At 58.2% G+C, this 18,579-nt stretch overlaps 8 protein-coding genes across 8 annotated transcripts; 5 read left to right on the forward strand and 3 right to left on the reverse strand.

Moving 5' to 3' along the window:
• Positions 1 to 383: 383 nt before the first annotated feature.
• Positions 384 to 1,930, reverse strand: B0I36DRAFT_295397 (uncharacterized protein; the record flags this gene model as incomplete). The annotated part of the gene is made up of 4 exons (XM_046151852.1): positions 384 to 790; positions 884 to 1,250; positions 1,390 to 1,724; positions 1,814 to 1,930. The coding sequence occupies 4 exons, from the start codon at positions 1,928 to 1,930 to the stop codon at positions 557 to 559; spliced, it is 1,053 nt and encodes a 350-aa protein (XP_046008270.1). The 3' UTR covers positions 384 to 556.
• A 1,207-nt stretch (positions 1,931 to 3,137) lies between these two features.
• On the forward strand, positions 3,138 to 4,451 carry B0I36DRAFT_424528 (major facilitator superfamily domain-containing protein; the record flags this gene model as incomplete). Its single annotated transcript, XM_046162282.1, is given in 2 exon segments — positions 3,138 to 3,284; positions 3,303 to 4,451. 2 exon segments carry the CDS (start codon positions 3,138 to 3,140, stop codon positions 4,449 to 4,451), a joined length of 1,296 nt encoding a protein of 431 aa, XP_046008271.1.
• Positions 4,452 to 5,318: 867 nt separating this feature from the next.
• On the forward strand, positions 5,319 to 6,981 carry B0I36DRAFT_387212 (O-methyltransferase-domain-containing protein; the record flags this gene model as incomplete). Its single annotated transcript, XM_046161150.1, has 1 exon — positions 5,319 to 6,981. Exon 1 carries the CDS (start codon positions 5,497 to 5,499, stop codon positions 6,979 to 6,981), a length of 1,485 nt encoding a protein of 494 aa, XP_046008272.1. The 5' UTR covers positions 5,319 to 5,496.
• Positions 6,982 to 7,744: 763 nt separating this feature from the next.
• B0I36DRAFT_331955 (uncharacterized protein) lies at positions 7,745 to 9,268 on the forward strand. The gene has a single exon (XM_046155043.1). The coding sequence runs from the start codon at positions 7,808 to 7,810 to the stop codon at positions 9,035 to 9,037; it is 1,230 nt and encodes a 409-aa protein (XP_046008273.1). The 5' UTR covers positions 7,745 to 7,807; the 3' UTR covers positions 9,038 to 9,268.
• A 915-nt stretch (positions 9,269 to 10,183) lies between these two features.
• Positions 10,184 to 11,836, forward strand: B0I36DRAFT_331956 (T5orf172 domain-containing protein). Its single transcript, XM_046155044.1, has one exon. It carries the CDS (start codon positions 10,266 to 10,268, stop codon positions 11,784 to 11,786), a length of 1,521 nt encoding a protein of 506 aa, XP_046008274.1. The 5' UTR covers positions 10,184 to 10,265; the 3' UTR covers positions 11,787 to 11,836.
• A 16-nt stretch (positions 11,837 to 11,852) lies between these two features.
• On the reverse strand, positions 11,853 to 13,897 carry B0I36DRAFT_163974 (uncharacterized protein). The gene is made up of 5 exons (XM_046148699.1): positions 13,516 to 13,897; positions 13,342 to 13,446; positions 12,901 to 13,286; positions 12,761 to 12,825; positions 11,853 to 12,663 (listed from the first exon to the last, which is right to left on the reverse strand). The coding sequence occupies exons 1-5, from the start codon at positions 13,666 to 13,668 to the stop codon at positions 12,086 to 12,088; spliced, it is 1,287 nt and encodes a 428-aa protein (XP_046008275.1). The 5' UTR covers positions 13,669 to 13,897; the 3' UTR covers positions 11,853 to 12,085.
• Positions 13,898 to 14,049: 152 nt separating this feature from the next.
• Positions 14,050 to 14,599, forward strand: B0I36DRAFT_331960 (uncharacterized protein). The gene is given in 2 exon segments (XM_046155045.1): positions 14,050 to 14,437; positions 14,452 to 14,599. The coding sequence occupies 2 exon segments, from the start codon at positions 14,188 to 14,190 to the stop codon at positions 14,526 to 14,528; spliced, it is 327 nt and encodes a 108-aa protein (XP_046008276.1). The 5' UTR covers positions 14,050 to 14,187; the 3' UTR covers positions 14,529 to 14,599.
• A 2,384-nt stretch (positions 14,600 to 16,983) lies between these two features.
• Positions 16,984 to 17,805, reverse strand: B0I36DRAFT_352933 (ankyrin repeat-containing domain protein; the record flags this gene model as incomplete). Its single annotated transcript, XM_046157168.1, has 1 exon — positions 16,984 to 17,805. One exon carries the CDS (start codon positions 17,803 to 17,805, stop codon positions 16,984 to 16,986), a length of 822 nt encoding a protein of 273 aa, XP_046008277.1.
• Positions 17,806 to 18,579: the final 774 nt, after the last annotated feature.

An 18,579-nucleotide genomic window follows, 5' to 3' on the forward strand; every position in this document is an offset into this window, starting at 1 on the left:
AGAGAACTTGTTACATCAAGGGGCTCGGGGATGCCATCCCTGTCGCAGCATGTGGCCAGTGGGACAAGGAAGGACGTGCTGGCAACTCGTCGGAACTGATGATAAATTGTTGGCGGTCCTTGTGGCTGAAACAGATTTTGCCGAAGCCATTCACAATACCCAAACTGTTCGGAATTATGGCCGATTGCTGCACAGAGCCTACAGGTTGACGCCGCATTTACGCGGTTTCACATGAGAACGAAAGGGCCGCACCAATCCTCAAGGCACCGGTTTCAACAAGAAGTACGGGTGACAATACAGCTGGGCTCAGACTTCAACCAATTCGCACAGACGCTTCTCGTAATGCTTGACCTAACACTATTCGCTTCCAGCATGTGATTGATCACGAAAACCTCTCGTTCTCGTCTTAGACGGCCTATTTCACTTCCTATCCCTAGTGCCTAGCACGCTCCGGGGCTGATATTTCAACGTGCCTATACTTCTCTCAACTCGCGACATTTCCCATATCCCTTGCTCGAAGTTATCTCAATTCTGGGGCGCCTGGACCTTACGTATCTTAGAGTATGCTCCGAACAGTGTCGCCATCTTCACCAACAACGCCGAAAACGCTGGCGATTACAACTACCGTGTGCCCAATCTCGATACCCTCGCAATGCTGACGATATGCAGTCACAGCGTCCAGACGATGTGGGAGGAGTTGTTGCTCGATCCAGTCTGAGTGCAGAGCTGCTGTAGCCGGGGACAAGTGGTTGAACACTGACGCGAGTGCTGAAGTGGGGTAGAAATAATACTACAAAAGAGGAGAGAAGACGAAGTCGTTATTAGTTGAAGCAAGAGAACGCCAAAGGCAGAATCCACGGAGGGAGTATGGTTCACGACGTACCGTGCCCAGTCCGCTCTTCTGACTCTCCGCGTACTCGCCAATCACCGTGTGGGGCTCGCTCTGGACCTTCCACGCCAGAGACACCACGCGGGCCGTGTAGCCCGCCGCGCGCGCCATGTCGAGCATGGCCTGGACGGGAACGCGGCCGCCTATGCTGGACAGGATGACCCCCGTCTTCGGGTTGACGAGCTGCTTGACCCGCGCCTGGCGCAGGCACAGGTAGTGCAGGTCCAGCATTGCGGCTGACACGTGCGCGGGGACGCCGTCGGCGCTGCGGTCACCGACGAACGTTGAAGAGGTCTGGCCCTCGCGGACGAGGGTATCGGTGGTGGATGAAGAAGTGGATAGAGGGATATTGGGGAGGTTTCTGTGTCGAGCCGGAGTTCGTTCTTGTTAGCCAAAACTTGCGGTATCTGTGGGCGTTTCTCGCGCGAATCTTTTGCCAGCTGGGTTGATCACGCAACCTTTTCCTCAGAGCACTGCAAGCACGGACAAGATACACCTACTCGTAGATGAGATCGAAAGCAGCCTGACCCTCTAGAGGCTGCAAGAGGTCGCCGTCGGCAGCGAAGATGCGCTCCGCAACCCGGCGCACTACCGGCGCCGAGCCCTGCGTTGCACTCACAACGTTGTGCTTCGCTACGTCGACCACGGACTGGTGGAGGTCAGTCATGGCTGCGAATTTGAGCTGCGGAAACGTCTCGAGCGCGGCGACCACGTCAGTGCCTGAACCAGTCCCGATAGTTGCAAACCGCTCGACCTTGCCCAGCTGGCCTTGCTGGAAGGCTTGGAAAGCATTAAAGGCAGCTACGACGACCCAGTCTGCACGCGGGTCGTCCACCTGTACAGTTTGCGCAAAGTGAGCAAAGCAATGAATTAGTCAAAGCACATAGATGGCACAGTGTCTCCCTCGGATGGAGATGGGTTTACCTTTGGCAGGTAGCTCTGTTCAGCTAGAGAAATGGCAAAGGCGTCGTCGACCCGCGTGGGCTTGGTCCCGAAAAACCGTTCAAGGTTTACATCCAGGGTGCGTATGTCAGTGTGCATCTCGGAGTGCTTCCCTTGCGTGCGACCATTCTTGGGCAGATGCTCAACAGCCCTGTCGATCTGAATTGCGGAGGGAGCCATTGTGAGGAGAGTAATAATGGTTGAGGGGGTTTACTATGATATGGGGACGTGCTGTACTGCGTTGACTGTAGTATGCCGTCTCAAGAGGTAGACAGAACTTGCAAGTCTTTTTATATGAGTTTACTATCAAGACATCGCGACATCGTGCCTGCTACTTGCAAAGGCTCTTGACGCAGCCCTCTGCATTGCGAGACTCGACGGACTGGAGTATCGGCGCAAATCAAGACCTACGCGGCTCTCGCTCTGCGGATCTCTAGGAACCTGCTGTCGGCTCATAACATTTGCCACAATTTTGGTGACCTTGACCACCATCAGTGAGGATGTGCCTTCCATTCCAGGTCATAGGTGATCCAAGGAGAGCGCATGCTTGTCCGCTTGGTAGGGACGTCATCGTGGTTGTGTGAAGACGCGATTGGATGCACCGATGGCGAAGGAAAGCTGTATGCTCTCAGGGAGCTTCTTCCAGGTATGTCATTGCTGACGGTCGAGGTAACACAGCCAAGTAGTAGCCATGCAGGCGGCTGGGTACGACGTTGGCTGCATGAGGGCCAAGTCAAAGGTCCCCTAACCCGGGGCTCCCACACCAGCCAACCAACCAAACAACCAACCAGCCACCGCGTCATGATGCAGCATTCACTCCAGGCAGGTAACAGAACTCTCGGTCGAGCCGCTTTTGTGTGTCAATCTTGTCTGACAGCGGACAAAGGCTATCAAAGGCGGCAGTCAAACAGGCTAATTACGACAACGGAGCTCCTGCGGGAGCAGCCGCCCTTCCTCGTATGCACCCCGCGGGGACGGACCATGTCCGATTGGCTTCGCATCGAATGAGACATAGAGGACCCTGCCGACTACCGGCTGGACGTCATACCAATGATGAGTGGCTGGTGTTGGCAATTGTTGGTTGTCGGTTCATTTGCCAGGGCTACTCTCGCCCATGGCGCTCACCCGCCCTCTTGTGACACAATTGACATTCTAGGACTTACTTAGTCGTTCGTTATCTGGACCTTCTGCCTGCCTGCCTGCCCGTGCCTGGACCCTCTCCCCAAGGACCCCCCAGCACCGCTCGCGATGACAAAGCCTTCCATACCCTTGTCGGCACTCACGGCCGCCCCCAAGGGCGACGACCATGCCAATGTCGCTTCCCAGCCGCCGCTGCCGCACCGGCCTTCGCCGACGGTCAGAACCCCCCACTACAGCAGGCGACGACCTTGAATCTGTGCCTGGTCCGCCCCCGGACGGAGGCTATGGCTGGGCGGTCGTCCTGGTGTGCTTCGTACACACGTTCTGGCAGAATGCGTGGACGGGCAGCTGGGGCATCCTCCAGGTTGCCCTGTTCGAGACGACACTGCGCGGCTCCCCGGCGAGCACCGTCTCCTTTGTCGGCTCGCTTGGCATCGCTCTCTCAGTCGGCTTGGGCATTCTAGTCATCCGCCTTGCCCGCTCCTGGGGGGCCCGCTGGACCAGCCTGACGGGCATCGTGCTCTACGGCGTGAGCTGTCTGGCCAGCGCCGAGGCCGTTTCAAACGTCGGCGGCCTCTTTGTCGCGTGCGGCGTCACCTACGGCGTGGGAGCCTGCCTCATCTACACGATGAGCAACAGTCTGCCCATCCAGTGGTTCAGTGTCCGGCTCGGCACCGCCAACGGAGTGGTCAAGCTCGGCGGCGGTGTCGGGGCGACCGTCATGGCCGTCGTCACAGGCGTGCTGACGGACCGGCTGGGCGTCGCCTGGACCTTTCGCGTCTTTGGCCTCGCCTCCCTAGCCACCGGCGTGCCCCTGCCTTTTCTGATCCGCGAGCGTGCCCCGGCCAAGGCGAGCTTCGACATTGACTGGACCCTCTTCAAGGACCCGGGCTTCACCTGCCTCTTTGTGTCCGGCGTCATTGGCGTCTTCTCCATCTACGCGCCGCCTTTCTTCCTCCCCGCCGTCGCGACGTCGCTCGATTTCGGGCCCAACGGCGTCGTAGGCGTCGTGGCCTGCTTCAACGCCTGCATGGCTCTGGGACGGCTCACATCTGGCTTCGCCTGCGACTTCTTTGGCGCCATCAACATCATGTTCCTGACCATGGCCCTCAACGGCATCACCATGTTCGCTGTCTGGTCCGTCGCCTCGACTTTACCGCTGCTCTTCCTCTTCGCGGTGCTCAACGGCATCGCCAACGGCGCCTTCTTCGTCGCCCTGCCCACCGCCGTCGGCAGGCTGGCTGGTGAGCGCCGCGGCGCCGGGGCCGTGAGCATCACTCTGACCGGCTGGACACCCGGGCTCCTGCTGGGCAATCCGATCGCCGGTTTTCTGATCGATGCTACGGGGGCGGCGGGGGCCGACTCTATCGTGCCGTATCGTCCTGCCATTTTCTATGCCGGGTCGACCGCCGTGCTGTCGGCCATGTTTGTGCTGGCGGCGCGAGTCTGGGCCGACAGGAGTTTGACCAAGAAGGTTTAGAGCATGTCTTGTGCAAAAGTTTGTGTTTAGCCTAGTGACAACTACCTGGGTCTAAGATGAAAGGCTCGCTCGTTTCCAATCGTGATAGCTGCTGTGACCAATCATCATCCAGAGTCAAGTCGAAAACTATTGAATCTCGGGGCTACACACTTGTATCTTGGGCCACATGATCTTGTGAATGTGAGCATGAGATTTGCGTCACATCAAGTCTGCTCGTCACAGCGAGAAACCAAAGCGGGCCACCGCATCGAGCATTCGGCCGAGCCGTTGCCGACTGACATACCGGGTAATCGATCCATGGGCCCCGATACGCGGGTCCGATCACAAACTTGACCGGCAGGGCGGGGTTAGATGCAGGACTGGCGGGTGCTATACGTCCCGGCATGCAGCTACGCGCGGTGTCACGTCACGCCACTCGTCGCGAGATTGCGGCGGCACTGGGAAGCAAACCTGCAGTGTGACGCTCGTCATCTCATTTACCCCTTTCCAGCCTCAGGCTGCGTCGTAAGTCCTAATGGTCGGTGATATGAGGTCATTGTAGTTGGGCGACAAACTGTGGTCAGACAAGCTCATGCAAGGCCGGAGTAAGGGCCGACTAGGCAGGCTGCTGTCAGCCTGCACCGCATTGCAACCCTTCTGCGTCGTAGGTCAGGCCGTCTCATTGTGGCAATGTCACTCACCCGAATGCAGAAAGTATTAGCAGATCTACGCCGGTGCCATGAGTCTCTGTTGAGAGGAACGACCGTGGACGATGACGAGTTTGTGTTTGCAGTCGAGATCCTTGGTTCCCTCCTAACAGCATGTTGATTTCGTTGTCCAGACGATTGGTTGGAGAGCTCTCCGTTGAGGGCCGCATCTCAGCAGCATCTGGCAACTCCGAATACAAAGATCGAAGCACACTGTTTCTTTAAAACCCACTGCCGTTTTCTTCTTATCCTAACTGCTAAGTCCAAGAGTCCCTTGACCGCTCATCCCTGGTAGACACCTTTCAGCAGCACACTGCCCTGGTTGATCGTGCCATTGAATCAACCCTCCCGCAGAAGCCATGGGTTCCATCACTTCTCCCCCCCAATCCATGCTCAGCTCCCTAACAGCGACCGTCTTCGAGTCGGCCACAACGCTGGACACGCTGCTGGCCCAGAAGCAGCTCCCTAGACCCACCTTCTCCGCGCGCCCGGGCTCCCGCCAGAACTGGGCGGACGCACAGCCACACCCCGACGTCCTGGACGCCCGCTCGCGCCTGATCGACGCGGCGCAGGCGCTGGTCGATCTCGCGCTCGGGCCCGCGGACGTGCTAGCCGCCTACGTGGGGGACCGGGTGTGCGAGATTGACGTGCTGAGGACGATGGACGCGCTCGGGGTCGCGCAGGCGGTTCCTCTGCCCGGCGGCGGTGTCAATAACAATGGCAACAGCGACAAGCAGCCAGACTCAGAAGAAGGAGAAGAAGGAGAAGATGAAGATGAAGACGAAGGGATCAGCATCCCGGACCTCGCAGAGAAACTGGGCGTGCGCAACGTGCTGTCCTTCGAGAAGCAGCTCCGGTTCGCGTTCCTGATGGGCCTATTCCGGCTGACCCCCAAGAGCAAGAAGGTGGCACACACGGGACTGAGCGCGGCGCTGCTGGACGAGAGCAACAGCCCCTACGTGAGCCTCCGGCTGGGCCGCATCTTCAGCCAGGGGGCGCACGAGGTCGCAGGGGCCCTCCGGCACGGCAGCGGCAGCAGCGAGGAAGACCCGGAGAGCATCCCGTGCGCCCGGGCCGACCCCCGCGGGCGACCCGGCCGGCCGGCGTTTGTGCAGCTCCGGGCCGAGCCGGACGGGATGGGGATGGACCGGTACAGCACGGGCATGATCGGCCTGTACAACCACCACGCGGGGTTCTCGTACCTGCCGTTCCTGCACGGGTTCCGCCGGGCCGAGACGCTCCGGGCGGGGGACACGGTCGTCGACGTCGGCGGAGGCAACGGGCACGTCGAGGCCGAGATCCTGCCCCTGGTGCCCGCCGGGGTCGACTTCATCATCCAGGACCACGCGTCGAACCAGGCCGGCGCCGAGCAGATGATTGCGGCCGTCGCCAGGAGGTACAAGGACAACACCGAGAAGAGCCTGCCTTCTTCTTCTTCGAGGCTGCAGTTCCTGGCCCACGACTTCTTCACGCCGCAGCCCGTGCCGCTGCCGCAGGGCCGCGTCCCGAAGGTCTACATGCTGCTGCGGGTGCTCCAGGACTGGGACGACGCCGACTGCGCGCGCATCCTGCGGCCCCTCGTGCCCGCCATGGAGCGCCACGGGACCAGGCTGTGGATCATGAACTGCGTGCTGCCCGACGAGGAGGGCACGATGCCCCGCCACCGCGAGCGCATGCTGCGCAACCTCGACCTCGTCGTGTACACGCTCTCGGGCGGCGGCGAGCGCAGCGCCAGCCACATGGAGCGCATGCTCAGGAACGCCGACCCCCGCCTGACTATCGACCGCTCGTGTCGGCCGCCAAACTGCCTGTTCTCGTTTGTCGAGGTGTCTCTGAGGCAGTGATGATGATGATGATGATGTTGATGTTGATAAGAGATTCACGTGTCCCCGCACAGAAGATTCGTGTTGGCTGATTGGTTGGGATGAGGGCGGGGAGCGGATAGCAGTACAAGGGGAGGGAACAATGAGCGGGTGTGGCGCAATTACAGGGCCAAGACATTTTCAGGGGAAGCTGTCTTGGTGCCTGTCCCTGGAACCAACATTCTTGCACAAGTGGGTACAACTTCCCATGCAACAGAACTGCGTAACGGGAAGTCGAGTCCAGGAACGACCAGCGGATCCATGGTGTTGTACGTTTTCAGTCTCCTTATTGCTTCAGCGTGTTGATTTCCCTGTCCAAGCATTACATGTCTAGTGGTTCTCCATGTATGATCTTGTACGATGAAGAAACAATTGTCCATGCAAAACCCCCCTGTGAGTAGTTGTCCTTGAACCCCCAAGCAGTGCACACACCAGTCCAGATTGGGCAGGCAGCTTCGAGAAATATACACCCCTGCCGTTGGCCTTGCCCCAAGCCGCAGGAGACACTGCGATAGCATGGACAATGACCACTTGGCAGAGCTGGGCAAAGCGGGCCGGGGTCACCACCCGGGCCAGCTGATTGGGAGCTGCCAACAAATGCGGAAATTGCCCTCCAGCGACCAACACAACCACCGTGGTAGGCCCAGGACCTGGGGGCCGAGCCGTCCCATCCGAGCCCGGCCGTTGACGTCGTATAAGAGACCTAGTTGTCGATCCCCACCACCATTGTGCACGAAGCCTTCCTCACGCGCTCTTCCTTGTGTGCCGTCTGTGATATTTCCAGTCTGGGTATCTTGCTAATTGCACGATGAAATCCACTTTGGTGCTTTCGCTGGTGCTAGCCACCACGGCGGTGCAAGCCGGCAGCCGACGTCGCGGACACCGATGCGGCGGCGGTCCGTCGTTGTCCTCTTCAGTGCCGTCCTTGTCGTCCTCGTCCCCATCCTCGTCATCATCCTCATCGTCCAGCTCCACTGCCGCCACTGGCACGATCTGCACGTCCACTTCCACAGAGATCGAGGCTGAGACAGTTACGACAACATTGACGACGACACCGGCCACGGTGACAACGGTGACGACCCAGACGGAGACAACTACCACGACCACGACTCTCGACCAGAGCACGTCCACATTCAGCACGACAACGACCGTCTTTGAGACGAGCACCGCGACGGATACTGCGTTGGCCACCGCCACGTCCGTCGTCACCTCGACCCTGACAACGCCCGCCGCCACCGTCACTGTCGAGCGATCGCCCGACTTCACGCCCATCCAGAGCGTGTACGGGCCCGGCGGCATCAGCGCCCGGCGGCCCCAGCAGCAAGCCAATCAGGCGGCCCGGACAGCCGGGGACGTCGACGTCTTCGCCTTGGCAGATGCCACCCACATCGACCTCGCCCTCCTCCCGGACTGCACGTCCACTGTCGGGGAGACCACCACCATCACCCAGATGTCCACCTCGACTGTCAACACCGAGGCGCCCACGCCCACCGCCACGAGTACCGAGACCCAGACGGTGACATCGACATCCAGCGTCCTCCAGAGCCCCGCCAGCTCCACGACGACCATCACCCAGACCGACAAAGTCACCACCACCACGACAACCACCCGCACGACCACCGAGACCAGCACCACCGTCTCGACCGAGACCGCGGGCCCCACGCCCACCTTCTACGCCGCCTGCGCCGGCACGGACAACGGGGGGGACAACGCCCTCTCGTCCTACCGCGGCGTCATGATCGGCTACTCGCGCAACATCCTGCTCCGCCTGGTCCGCAACCCGGGCGTGGGCGCCGGTTACGCGTGCTGCGCGGCCTGCGAGGCCAACCCGAACTGCCGCGCGTCCTTCTACTCCCGGCTCGTCGACAGCTGCTACCGCTTCGATGCGCCCCTGACCCCGGGGAGCCCGACGTGCGCGCCGGAGCGCGTGGCCGTGCTGTTCGAGCCGGCGCCCATCGCGAATGACTTGACCCTGTATAACTCGAACTGTGGCCAGTGGGGGCTCCTGCAGGGAGAGTGGCCGGGTAGTAATCTCTAATCTCTAATCTCTAATGTATGTGTTCAGATTTCCAAATGTCCGAGTATGGTGATTAGATGAGGATGTTCAGGAGAGCGTGTAGAATCCTGGGCTTCCTCGCGGATGTGCTTGTGCTGCAGCAGCGGCGATCTTATGTTGGTCGTGCATGCGCAACCTGGTGTCTGCACGTGCAACATATGCTTGCAATTCTCCTGGTGGGACAACCATAGCACCGAGATCGTGATTTAGAACGCAGGAAGCTAAGTACTCACAGGAGAATCGAGCATGCTCTCGGTGCGTCTTGAAGCCTTGGGTGCCAGAACTCGGCCAGAAGTCATGTGGCCGCTCACAGCTCCACTCCAAACAAACACATGTGGCAGTTTTCGACTTGCTGTGTGAGCGCCACTCGCTGTCAAGATCAGGCTATCGAATCTGGCCGAGGATTACAATGAGACCTTGAAGCAGGTCAGGGCCTCGGCTTATACGTTTGTCCCGTTTCGCTTCAGTAGTAGCCCGGGCGAGAGTAGCAGGGCCAAATCAATACGACTCTAAAACGATCAGATAATTCACACCATAGTCTAGTTCCAGCCGTACTTCACTAGGTCTGGTTGTTCTGATGAAGAGTGTGTGATGAGCGCGGTTGCATCAACTGGCCGAGCTCCTCTGGACTGACTCCACCCAACACGACAGGGGGGACTCCTTGCTGTCCTATCCGCCTTGACAAAGTGAGATTCGTCCACCCAAGCATCTGCCTCGTGCGGCTGAGGTCTTGGCGACCATCATTGTGGCCTGACAATGCAGATCCTCACTGGATGTTCCCGCACAACTTAATCTGCGTCCCCGCACCCGCGGACTCATGAGCCCGTACCCAAACTTCGCCAGACGTCCCACGAGTGTCAAAGTCGGGACGCCCGGGGTCTCTTCCCAACGTCAACCAACACATCTACAACCAGTCTCAGCCTCCTCACGGCAGCCGCCACACCCGCGTGCCATGGATCTGGGAGACGTGCAAGTTCTCACCTCGTTCCGCGCGACTGTCGCACAGGTCGAGGATCCAGACGTGTACAGCATAGTAGAGTTCAAGGACATCGACCCATCGCCAGACCGGCAGTGCATATACATCACCCAAGAAGGGGCACGCTGCTGCTGGAGTGCATGCGAGGCGGACGACGACAAGGTCTACGAGCTCTACGACCGAATCGTCATGGCGGAGGAGCCTCCCAGCCTCGAAGTACTGCAAGAGTTCGCCATGTGCAACTGCTGCGGCCCGAAGCCCGGCGGGGCCCGACACCGCAACCGCATAGAGGACATCAGGGTGCGGAACTTGTTACTTCCCCTGGCGCGGCGATGGAAAGAGGAGATACGAAAGTATGACACAGCCACCATCGCTTCCCTCCGGGCCAGGACGGCATCTGCTGCGCGGCCACCGCTCTCGCGCTTCAGGCCTCATATCGAAGAGCCTGATCAAGACGTAGCGTCCAAGCTGCGCGCTTCCCTGTCGAAAGACAAGGGACTGAGGGACTTCAGCAGCGGCCGCATCTACATCTACTCCCGCGATGAGGACCCCGGGTTCGTCAAGATTGGCTGGACCTCGTTCTCAGTCCAGAGTCGTCTCGAAGAGTGGGCCAGCTGCGGATACACGCCCAGATTGGTATACTCATCCAGAGAGATTCTGTTTGCCCAACGGGCAGAGACGCTCGTCCACTACGAGCTCACCCCAGAGTGGCGGGCTGAGCGTGTCTGTCAGGGTTGCCGGCGAAGCCACCGCGAGTGGTTCGAGGTCGACCAAGCCAGGGCCATCAGGGTCGTCAAGGACTGGGAGGATATCATGACGCTGGAGAAGGTCTACGATGACAACGGCCGCCTTGTGGACAGCTGGGCTCGTGTCCAGAGGTCACTAGTAAATGTGGGCATGGATATCACTGCGAGGCGTCTACTAGAGCATCGCAGCTCTCTGCTTTCCAAAGTAGCTTCGCCCCGTGCGAAACCTCCCAAGCCCGTAGGCAAGGCATTCAGCTTCACGAACAACTCGCTCGGAATTCTGGCCGACGTCTCCACGTCCATTCCGCCTTTTCCACAACGGTATACGTTCCTCCCTGCGGCCATGGTATCTGACGAGAAGTCGCCATCGTCTCCCATGATCAAGAAGGAATCAACGCCAGAAACTCCTTTCGGTTCTTCAGCACCGGCGATAATGTCTCGCTTGCCGGCTGCACCGCGTCCAGAGCAAGGCCAGCCTCCCGCAAACGATGCGACCCCGGCTTTGGCTTCTGCGAGCACGACCCAAGTCACTGATCGTCAAGAACTGCCGACGTTCATCTTCAGACCTGTCAAGCCAGGAGCAATTCTACCAGCTGTGGCACCAGTGCGAGGGCCTTTCGGCACCAAAACCAGCGCTTTTGATACCCAAGCGTTTTCGAATATCTTCAATGTCCCTGAAAAGATCCAAGAAAATCAGTCGCCCAAAGCTCTGACGCCGGTTTCCGATAAGCAAAATGGCAGCAGTAATGAACCTGACCCAAGTGCAGAACCGGTCCCCAGCAAAACCTCTTCCCGCCCGTCCTCCCAGACCATGCAGGGCTCATTGGGAGTGAACACACCGGAGATGTTCAATTTCATGCCAAGAACGACAAAAGACGAGGTGGCGGGCCCAGACGCTGTGGAGCCAGATCTGATTTCGGACTTGAACACACTCAAGCTGGCCGACGAGGAAACAGAAAGTCGTCTTCGTGTGCTTTCGTTCCTGGCAAATAGTCCTCGACGTCTTTGAGATTGGGTCGTCCGAGCATGGTTCTCAGACTCACCAGATTAGGATACGATATACGTCAGGCTTAGACACCAAGATCCGACATAACTTAACGGCAACAGTACCGAGGTGTGAGCGAATGAGATCATTATATGTACAAGGCTTCCGTGGGCTCCCCACATGTACCGCCGTGTATCAGAATCCCCACGGCCGCCATCGCCTCCATGCGCAGAGAGCAACAGGGTCCCAATCTGGCTATCTAATTCGAAACGCTCGCGATCAAAAGAAAAGGACTGATTGCCACCCTCGCAACACAAAACACTTCACCCAGGACCCGACCCAAACTCCTTCGTGTAGTGAATCTCCAAGACCTTGTGGTCACTCGCGTCCCGCTGATGATGGCCGGCTCCCGCAGCCACATCACCACCACCAGAAGAGCTCCTGAACTTGCCCTTCGCGGGCCTCTGTGACTCAATCTGCACCGTGTAGTCGCCGACGCGGTCGTCCCTCCGCGCTACGGAGACCTCGACGCCGCTGCCCGTCTTGTTGTGCAGGTCCGCCGTGCTGCCCAGGCTGCCCTCCCTGCGGCCCGTCGAGTCGTCATCCGCGTCGGTCGTCGCGTCGTCGTCCATCCGGTTGAACGTGTTCATGCTGAACATGTTGCGCGCGGTCGCGCGGCTCTTGGTGAAGGCGCTGCCGCCGCCGACGCCGCCGCCGCTGCTGGCGTGGTAGTTGTGGTCGCCGCCGGGTCCGTGGCGGCCGTACGTCGGGACCGTGTCAGTCGTCAGGCCGAGCTTGACGAGCAGGATGCGGAACAGCGGGCGGAGGGTGGCGAAGCTGCCTGCGGCGATGGAGAGGCTGGCTTCAAGCTGGGTCCATATGGAGACGGTGGTGGGCGCGACTGGAAGGCGGTGTTGGAATTTCATGTCAGCGCTGACGTGGCTTTCTTGCCTGGACGCTAAAGCATCGCCCTTGTGCTGGGGAACGGGAAGACCTACAGAGGTAGTCGGGGTTCCTGAAGTCTGCAAGATGGGGGAAGCGCAGGATGACCGCGACGCTGGCACTAAGGCGATAACAATCTGTCAGAAACGTGCTCTTGTAGATTCCTCGCCGGGCTCCGGTGTCGTATTTGACTTACATGGAGGCCATGCCGAGGACAAGAGTTAGAGCTAGCTTCGTCTTCAGGCTCATCTGCAGGTGGAAGACGAGCCACGCAGGTAGAAGCGTAAATGCGAGATCCGCAAAGAGAGTGAGCGAGCTGTACGCGTACATGATATTGATAACAGTATCGACTCCAATACAGGTTCCAGTCCCGGTGATTCTCTGCCAGGCATAAGGAATAGGGTTGCACTGTAGGAGGGTTACAAAGAAGAACACGACGCTAGTCAAAATGGTAGCACCAAGCGCTAAATAGATGATCCAACGGTGTATCCTCTGAGTTGCAATGCGAAGAAGATAGCAGGCGACGGAGATCTTTGAGAAAGCTAGGGTTACCGCAATAGAGGGATAGCAGGCAAACCACCACTATCGCGCTTGTCAATCCCCGTTATATGGTCGAGCTATGTCGTGGTGAACGTACCATCAGTGCGGTTTCGATATTTTCAGTAGAAAGGTCTACCAAGTGCATGCCACTACCATAAAAGGTGCCCAGCACACAGGTGATAGTATTAACCGTGAACGCAAACTAACTACACGATCAGTATCTTTTCTTGCAGACGATTCCCCAGGGGCGGAGAAAGTGTCAAACACAAACCATTGAAACCATCATGAGCCAGTCGTCGGCGGCAAACGCCTTCATGATGAATGCGCGAGCATACACGCGTAGTATTGAGGCCACGAGGGCCAGAGCCCAGGCGCCCAAGGCAACGGCCCTGAGCTCGAGGCTCCGACTCTCGACTTGGGGCATGGCGACGGTCGAATTTTGTGGTCTCTTTGGCCCTAGCCAAGGCAGGTTCACAGGATCGCAAGGTTTGCGAAGCCTGGCGGGGCGACAAGTCGTTCAGTGGCCGATTTTTTTGACATTGAACAGAATCCACAGGAACATCAACTTCCCCACGGGATATCTGTGCGGAGATGGGGCGCATGCGGGTCTTTATGGAGTTGTCGATGGCCGCTCACTCGCACATGCTCAACCGACACTCGAGCTGTCCCAGCAGTCAGAAATAAGCGACATGGTGCCATTTCACGGGGGGCGCGCTGATCATTTTCGTGGTTCAACATGCTACTGCAAACCGCCGCGGCTGAACGACTGGGGTTCTGACTCGCAACCCCTGACCGGACTTTCCTGCCTGCTCCAACCAGCCGGGGCTCTACAAGGCTGGACAACGTCCCCCCTTGTCATCAGCATTTTGCAGATGCGCATGAGGAGGACGGAGCAAAGAGATTGCGACCGGGCCAGACTATTCCCAGGACCTTGATCCCCGATATGCACGTCACATTAGCTTCCTGTCTTACCCTTCGGGCATCATCACCTGCTACCACTACCATTCTCACATGCAGTCCGAAAGTCAAATTTGAGGGGCCTGACTCGTTATTCACACAAACCCCCCCCCCCCGGCTCGCTGTCAATGTCGTCGTCAGGCCAATCTCCGACTGTGTTGTCTTGACAGAGTATGCCACCTTCCGAAAACCTGCAGCGCGTTCTCATCCACCCAGAGCGCCACAGCACCACCCCCGTGAGGAATTGTAGCTCATAAGCGTCAGTTAGCTCGCCAATTCCGCAGTAGCCCTGAAACTGAAGGGCGGCAGGTGCAAAAACCAAGGTGAACAGATCGCGGTTGGCTCTAGCCACACTAGTAGGAGCAAGTGGCTGATCCGGCTGCGTTCCGCGAGCGGGCAGGGGTCTACGCCGGAGTAGTGCGTCTTGTCCAGTCCGCGGATGAACCCGAGCTTTGAGGGGGGGAAGGCTGACATTGAGGCAAATTAGGGCCCGGCGGGCGGGCGGGCTGCGCAGTAGAACAAAACGTGCCCGCCCCCTTCTGCAGTGGCTTCTTGAAGCCGCCATGCTGGGCTTGAGCCAAACGGGTTGGACATGCAGCATTGTGGCTTGTGGCGATAGCTAGCGCCGTCAGCCTGCCAATCGAGGCTTGCTGTGCCGCTTTGCATGGGCTGCTGCCGAGGTAAAAGGCATTACTCCAGCCTCTGTCCCGTGTATGGAGGGTGTATGAAAGGTGTGTGGAGAGTTGTAATGCTTGATTTCCTCTGTTATTGGTGCCAGACCAAAGGTCCTTACCACCGGAGAACCCGCGCCAATCACTCAAGACAAGCCGAGATGTGGAGCCGGGGACGATTCGTGGTCCAGCATGGGCATGACGATCTTACTCTGTATGAGGCTGGGCCAGTGAGATGCACATACCGCTGTAACAATCACGGCCCCCCCCTCGTCTGAGTCGAGTGGTGGGGGAATATGTTGGCGGTTACTCATCATCCTCTGCCTGAGTTGATGGATTCGAAATGCAACGCTCGTTGTCCGTCCCTGATCGTGCTTGTGAAGCTTGGCGTTGCGCCACACGCTTCTCTGGCTATTAGGGGGTGACTTGCTGCCCGGCTCGAAGAGCTGGTGAGTACAGAGCCGCAGTCTGCCCATCCCTAGCGCCAACGGCTCCATGCCGCGGCAGCAAGGTACACACCAACGGCAACCAAATAACCAGATAACAACACTATCAAAATTGGGCCGCGTATCCAGCCAGTGTCCAGACTGAAGGACTGCCCGGATCCGAGCCCGGCAGGCTTGAAATGTGGAGCCCAAGTCCCGGCTCCAGGTCCCCACGTGGGGGAAATCAGGGGTACCGATCCCCTGCAGGAGCCTGGCCTTTGGAAACAACCGGCGAAGGTCCGGCGCCGGCGCAGTCGGGGAACACCCGCGACCACGAGAGTCCCACCCTGGCGGTCAATCCAAAGTTGGCCCGATGTTTGACCAGTTGTGGGCGTTAGTTTCCCACTGTCAGACTGCAAAAGCCACCAAAAGAGCCTCACATGTCGCCCTGACGGTTGCATATGTCATCACAGCCTGCATCGTATACATGCACGACCGAACTCACACTCGCTTGCAATAACGATTGTGTTATTCGCAGGGGTTGGTCCCCCCCACCGAGGACATTTACAATTAGCATGACACTGAGTCATGAGGATACTGAAAGATCCCCTAGGTGGGGGGTCAGACTGCCAAGGAGGTCGTGGTGTGCATTGAGCCGCACCGTTCTTCGCTACGAAACGCCGAAATCCGTATGTATCTCACACGATGGACGCAGCAGCTGCGTCTTACACGCCGCCAAGCAGCTCAGGGATCGCTACCCATCCGGGCGCTACAACAGCCTGACTCGAAGCACGGAGATACGAAATGCCATCTGCAGGCAGCTACCGCTCTCGTAGCCTTTGCCCCTTTGAATGTCTCAAGAAATGTGGTTCGTGAAGCCGCGCATCGCAAGCCAGCACCTCGAGTCATGAGAGGCATCATGTATTTTGTGCATGTAACATTAGCACTGTTACTGGCAGCTTTCATCGCCAAGTTTGGCTCCATCCGAGGTGCGGCATCACGCGTACAAGACCATCGAACCGCGAGACTATCGTCTTGTCGCGCAGCTGAGTAAAAGCCAGGCCACTCAGTCGTCTCTAAGTGTCTTGAGATGAATCCCCCTGCCCGGTGCCGCCAATAGTGGTCATTATGCATAACTATCCCCTGTAGTCAGTAGCTCAGGGCTTGAAGCCCTCCGCAAGGACAACTTCTGGCATCCTACACTGGTACGCGGTCGATCACGGCGGCAACGACAGCGACTTCCATGCCTTCGGCAGTTTGTGTGCGGAATCTGACGCTTCCGCGAGTTTTTTAGGTTGACCAGGTCGCTCGCAGCCAGCTAGCGGCCGGTTGTCCTCGCCAGTACCCATGACTAGAGGAGCCGCCAGGGAATCTCTGCCAAGAGTGTTGGAACCATGGTTGGCCGGGCTGAAGAGTTCGCGCTAAAGTCGCTCCCGCCATCTCCTACGAATAGAATCCTCTGCATCATATTTGCGGCCATGCGCTGCACCACCTCAAGCTACCGCATCGATTGCCTTGGTGTTAGCCCAAGTACGACTCAATTATTATTTTCAAAGGGTTGCTCATGTTACTGCTAGTCTCAGGATCGATGTGTTCCAGCCCAGGTGGTCGTCTTGGAACAATTTCAGCTGCAAAGTACGCAGTATTGAGGAGTAGTTAGACTAAAGCGTGCAACACCAAAACACCTCATTGATTCGACCTCTCTTTTTCCACCTCAGACAACAAGGTTATGATCTCGCTTCTGTCTTTTCCCTTTGCCTCAAGATGTGCCGCCTTCTCCATGATGCTCTTCCCATTTTGATCGTGAACGTTAATACTCGAGCTGTGATCAAGCAGGAGCTTTGCCGCGCCGATATGGCCTCCCCACAGCACGTCGTGTAGCGGATGAGAACCTCCGATCTTTGACCCAATCTTGATGGCGTCGGTGTCAGGCTTGGCTCCCTTTTCGAGCAGGAACCGTAGTGAAGCCTCCCTACCGAGCACTGCCGTGTGTCCGAGAGCCCCCGAGTGCTCCAGGCGGGCACCATGCTCCAGCAGCAGGTCGATCGCCGCAGCAGCTTCGTCGTCAGGGTACAGACCGGCTACGAGCGCGATGGGGTAGCCAGTCAGGTCGGGGTTCTGATTCGGATCCGCGCCGAGCTCGAGAAGGTATCGTAGGAATGCGACCGGCTGGCGCCCGGTGCAGGCCACGCTTAGTGGTGTGCCGGTCCTGTCCAGGCGCCTGCTCGCAATGGTAGGGTCTCTGGCAACGAGTTTGGAGAAGATGGGGATGGAACCTTCGCCGGCAGCGACTTCGGCTACTGCGTCAATTTTGATCTCCATCTCTGGGAATTCCGTGAGGAGATAGTCGATGGTTGAGGCCTGGAAGGCTTCGGTGGCTGTGGCGAGCAGCTCTTGCGCATCACGCGTGGAAATTTCCTGCCGGTGGGATTGACAAAGCGCCTGGAGCTGTTCAACGTCACCTGAAGCAGCCGCAGCGTTGAGCTGGTCCTGAATAGTTGCTGGCATGACGCTAAAAGTGATGGGGTGCAAATGTATGGCTGGAGCAGCGATTTGCAGAGAAGAAGAGTCGAGCTGAGCTGAACTTCAGGCGCGGGTGGGGAAGTTGGGCAACGGAATTACCATATTCCCCTGCGCTCAGAGTATTCCCAATAAATTGTGCTAGACGACATGTCGCTGGGCAGCAACATTTAAGGCAGCTGTTTTCTGCTTCTGTGGTCAGAATCAATCCCGCACATGACGCAATCGTTGGCGGATGTGACTGCCTGGCCCTGCAGCCCTACCAAGACTGCCGACGAGCAGGGTTGATTGGTTGAACCCGAATTGTCTTAGTACTCGCTAGTGGACCCTACCGGTGGCGTACCAACAGCGATCTTTCTCTCCACCCTCTCCGCGTTTTTGTTGCAGTGTTTACTATTTTGGGTTCAAAAAATACCCGCGTTGAATTCTCTCGTGAAGCCTTTTGCCCCAGGCAAATGATGCCGACAACGTGCGATCTTTGTGTGGATAGGTTTGACGGACTTCGAGTGGCATAAGCAACGCGATCCGCGTGGAGTCGCCAGGACTTGACGACCCCACACCCAGTAAAAATAGCTACGCTGTGGGTGCGTGGCTTATTCACGTACAAGTCGACAAGGCATGATCTGTCGGCCACAGCCAAGGAGTTTTCCAGACTTGCCAGCTGTTGACCAGCGTGCCCGGAATTCGGCTCCCGGTTGAACGGCACGAGCGTCTGAACGGGGTCAAGACCTACAGCGCTCCCGTTTCGACAAGAATAGTTTG

This window comes from Microdochium trichocladiopsis (assembly GCF_020744255.1).
Source record: "Microdochium trichocladiopsis strain MPI-CAGE-CH-0230 chromosome Unknown B0I36scaffold_9, whole genome shotgun sequence".
NCBI classification, from domain to species: Eukaryota; Fungi; Ascomycota; class Sordariomycetes; order Xylariales; family Microdochiaceae; genus Microdochium; species Microdochium trichocladiopsis.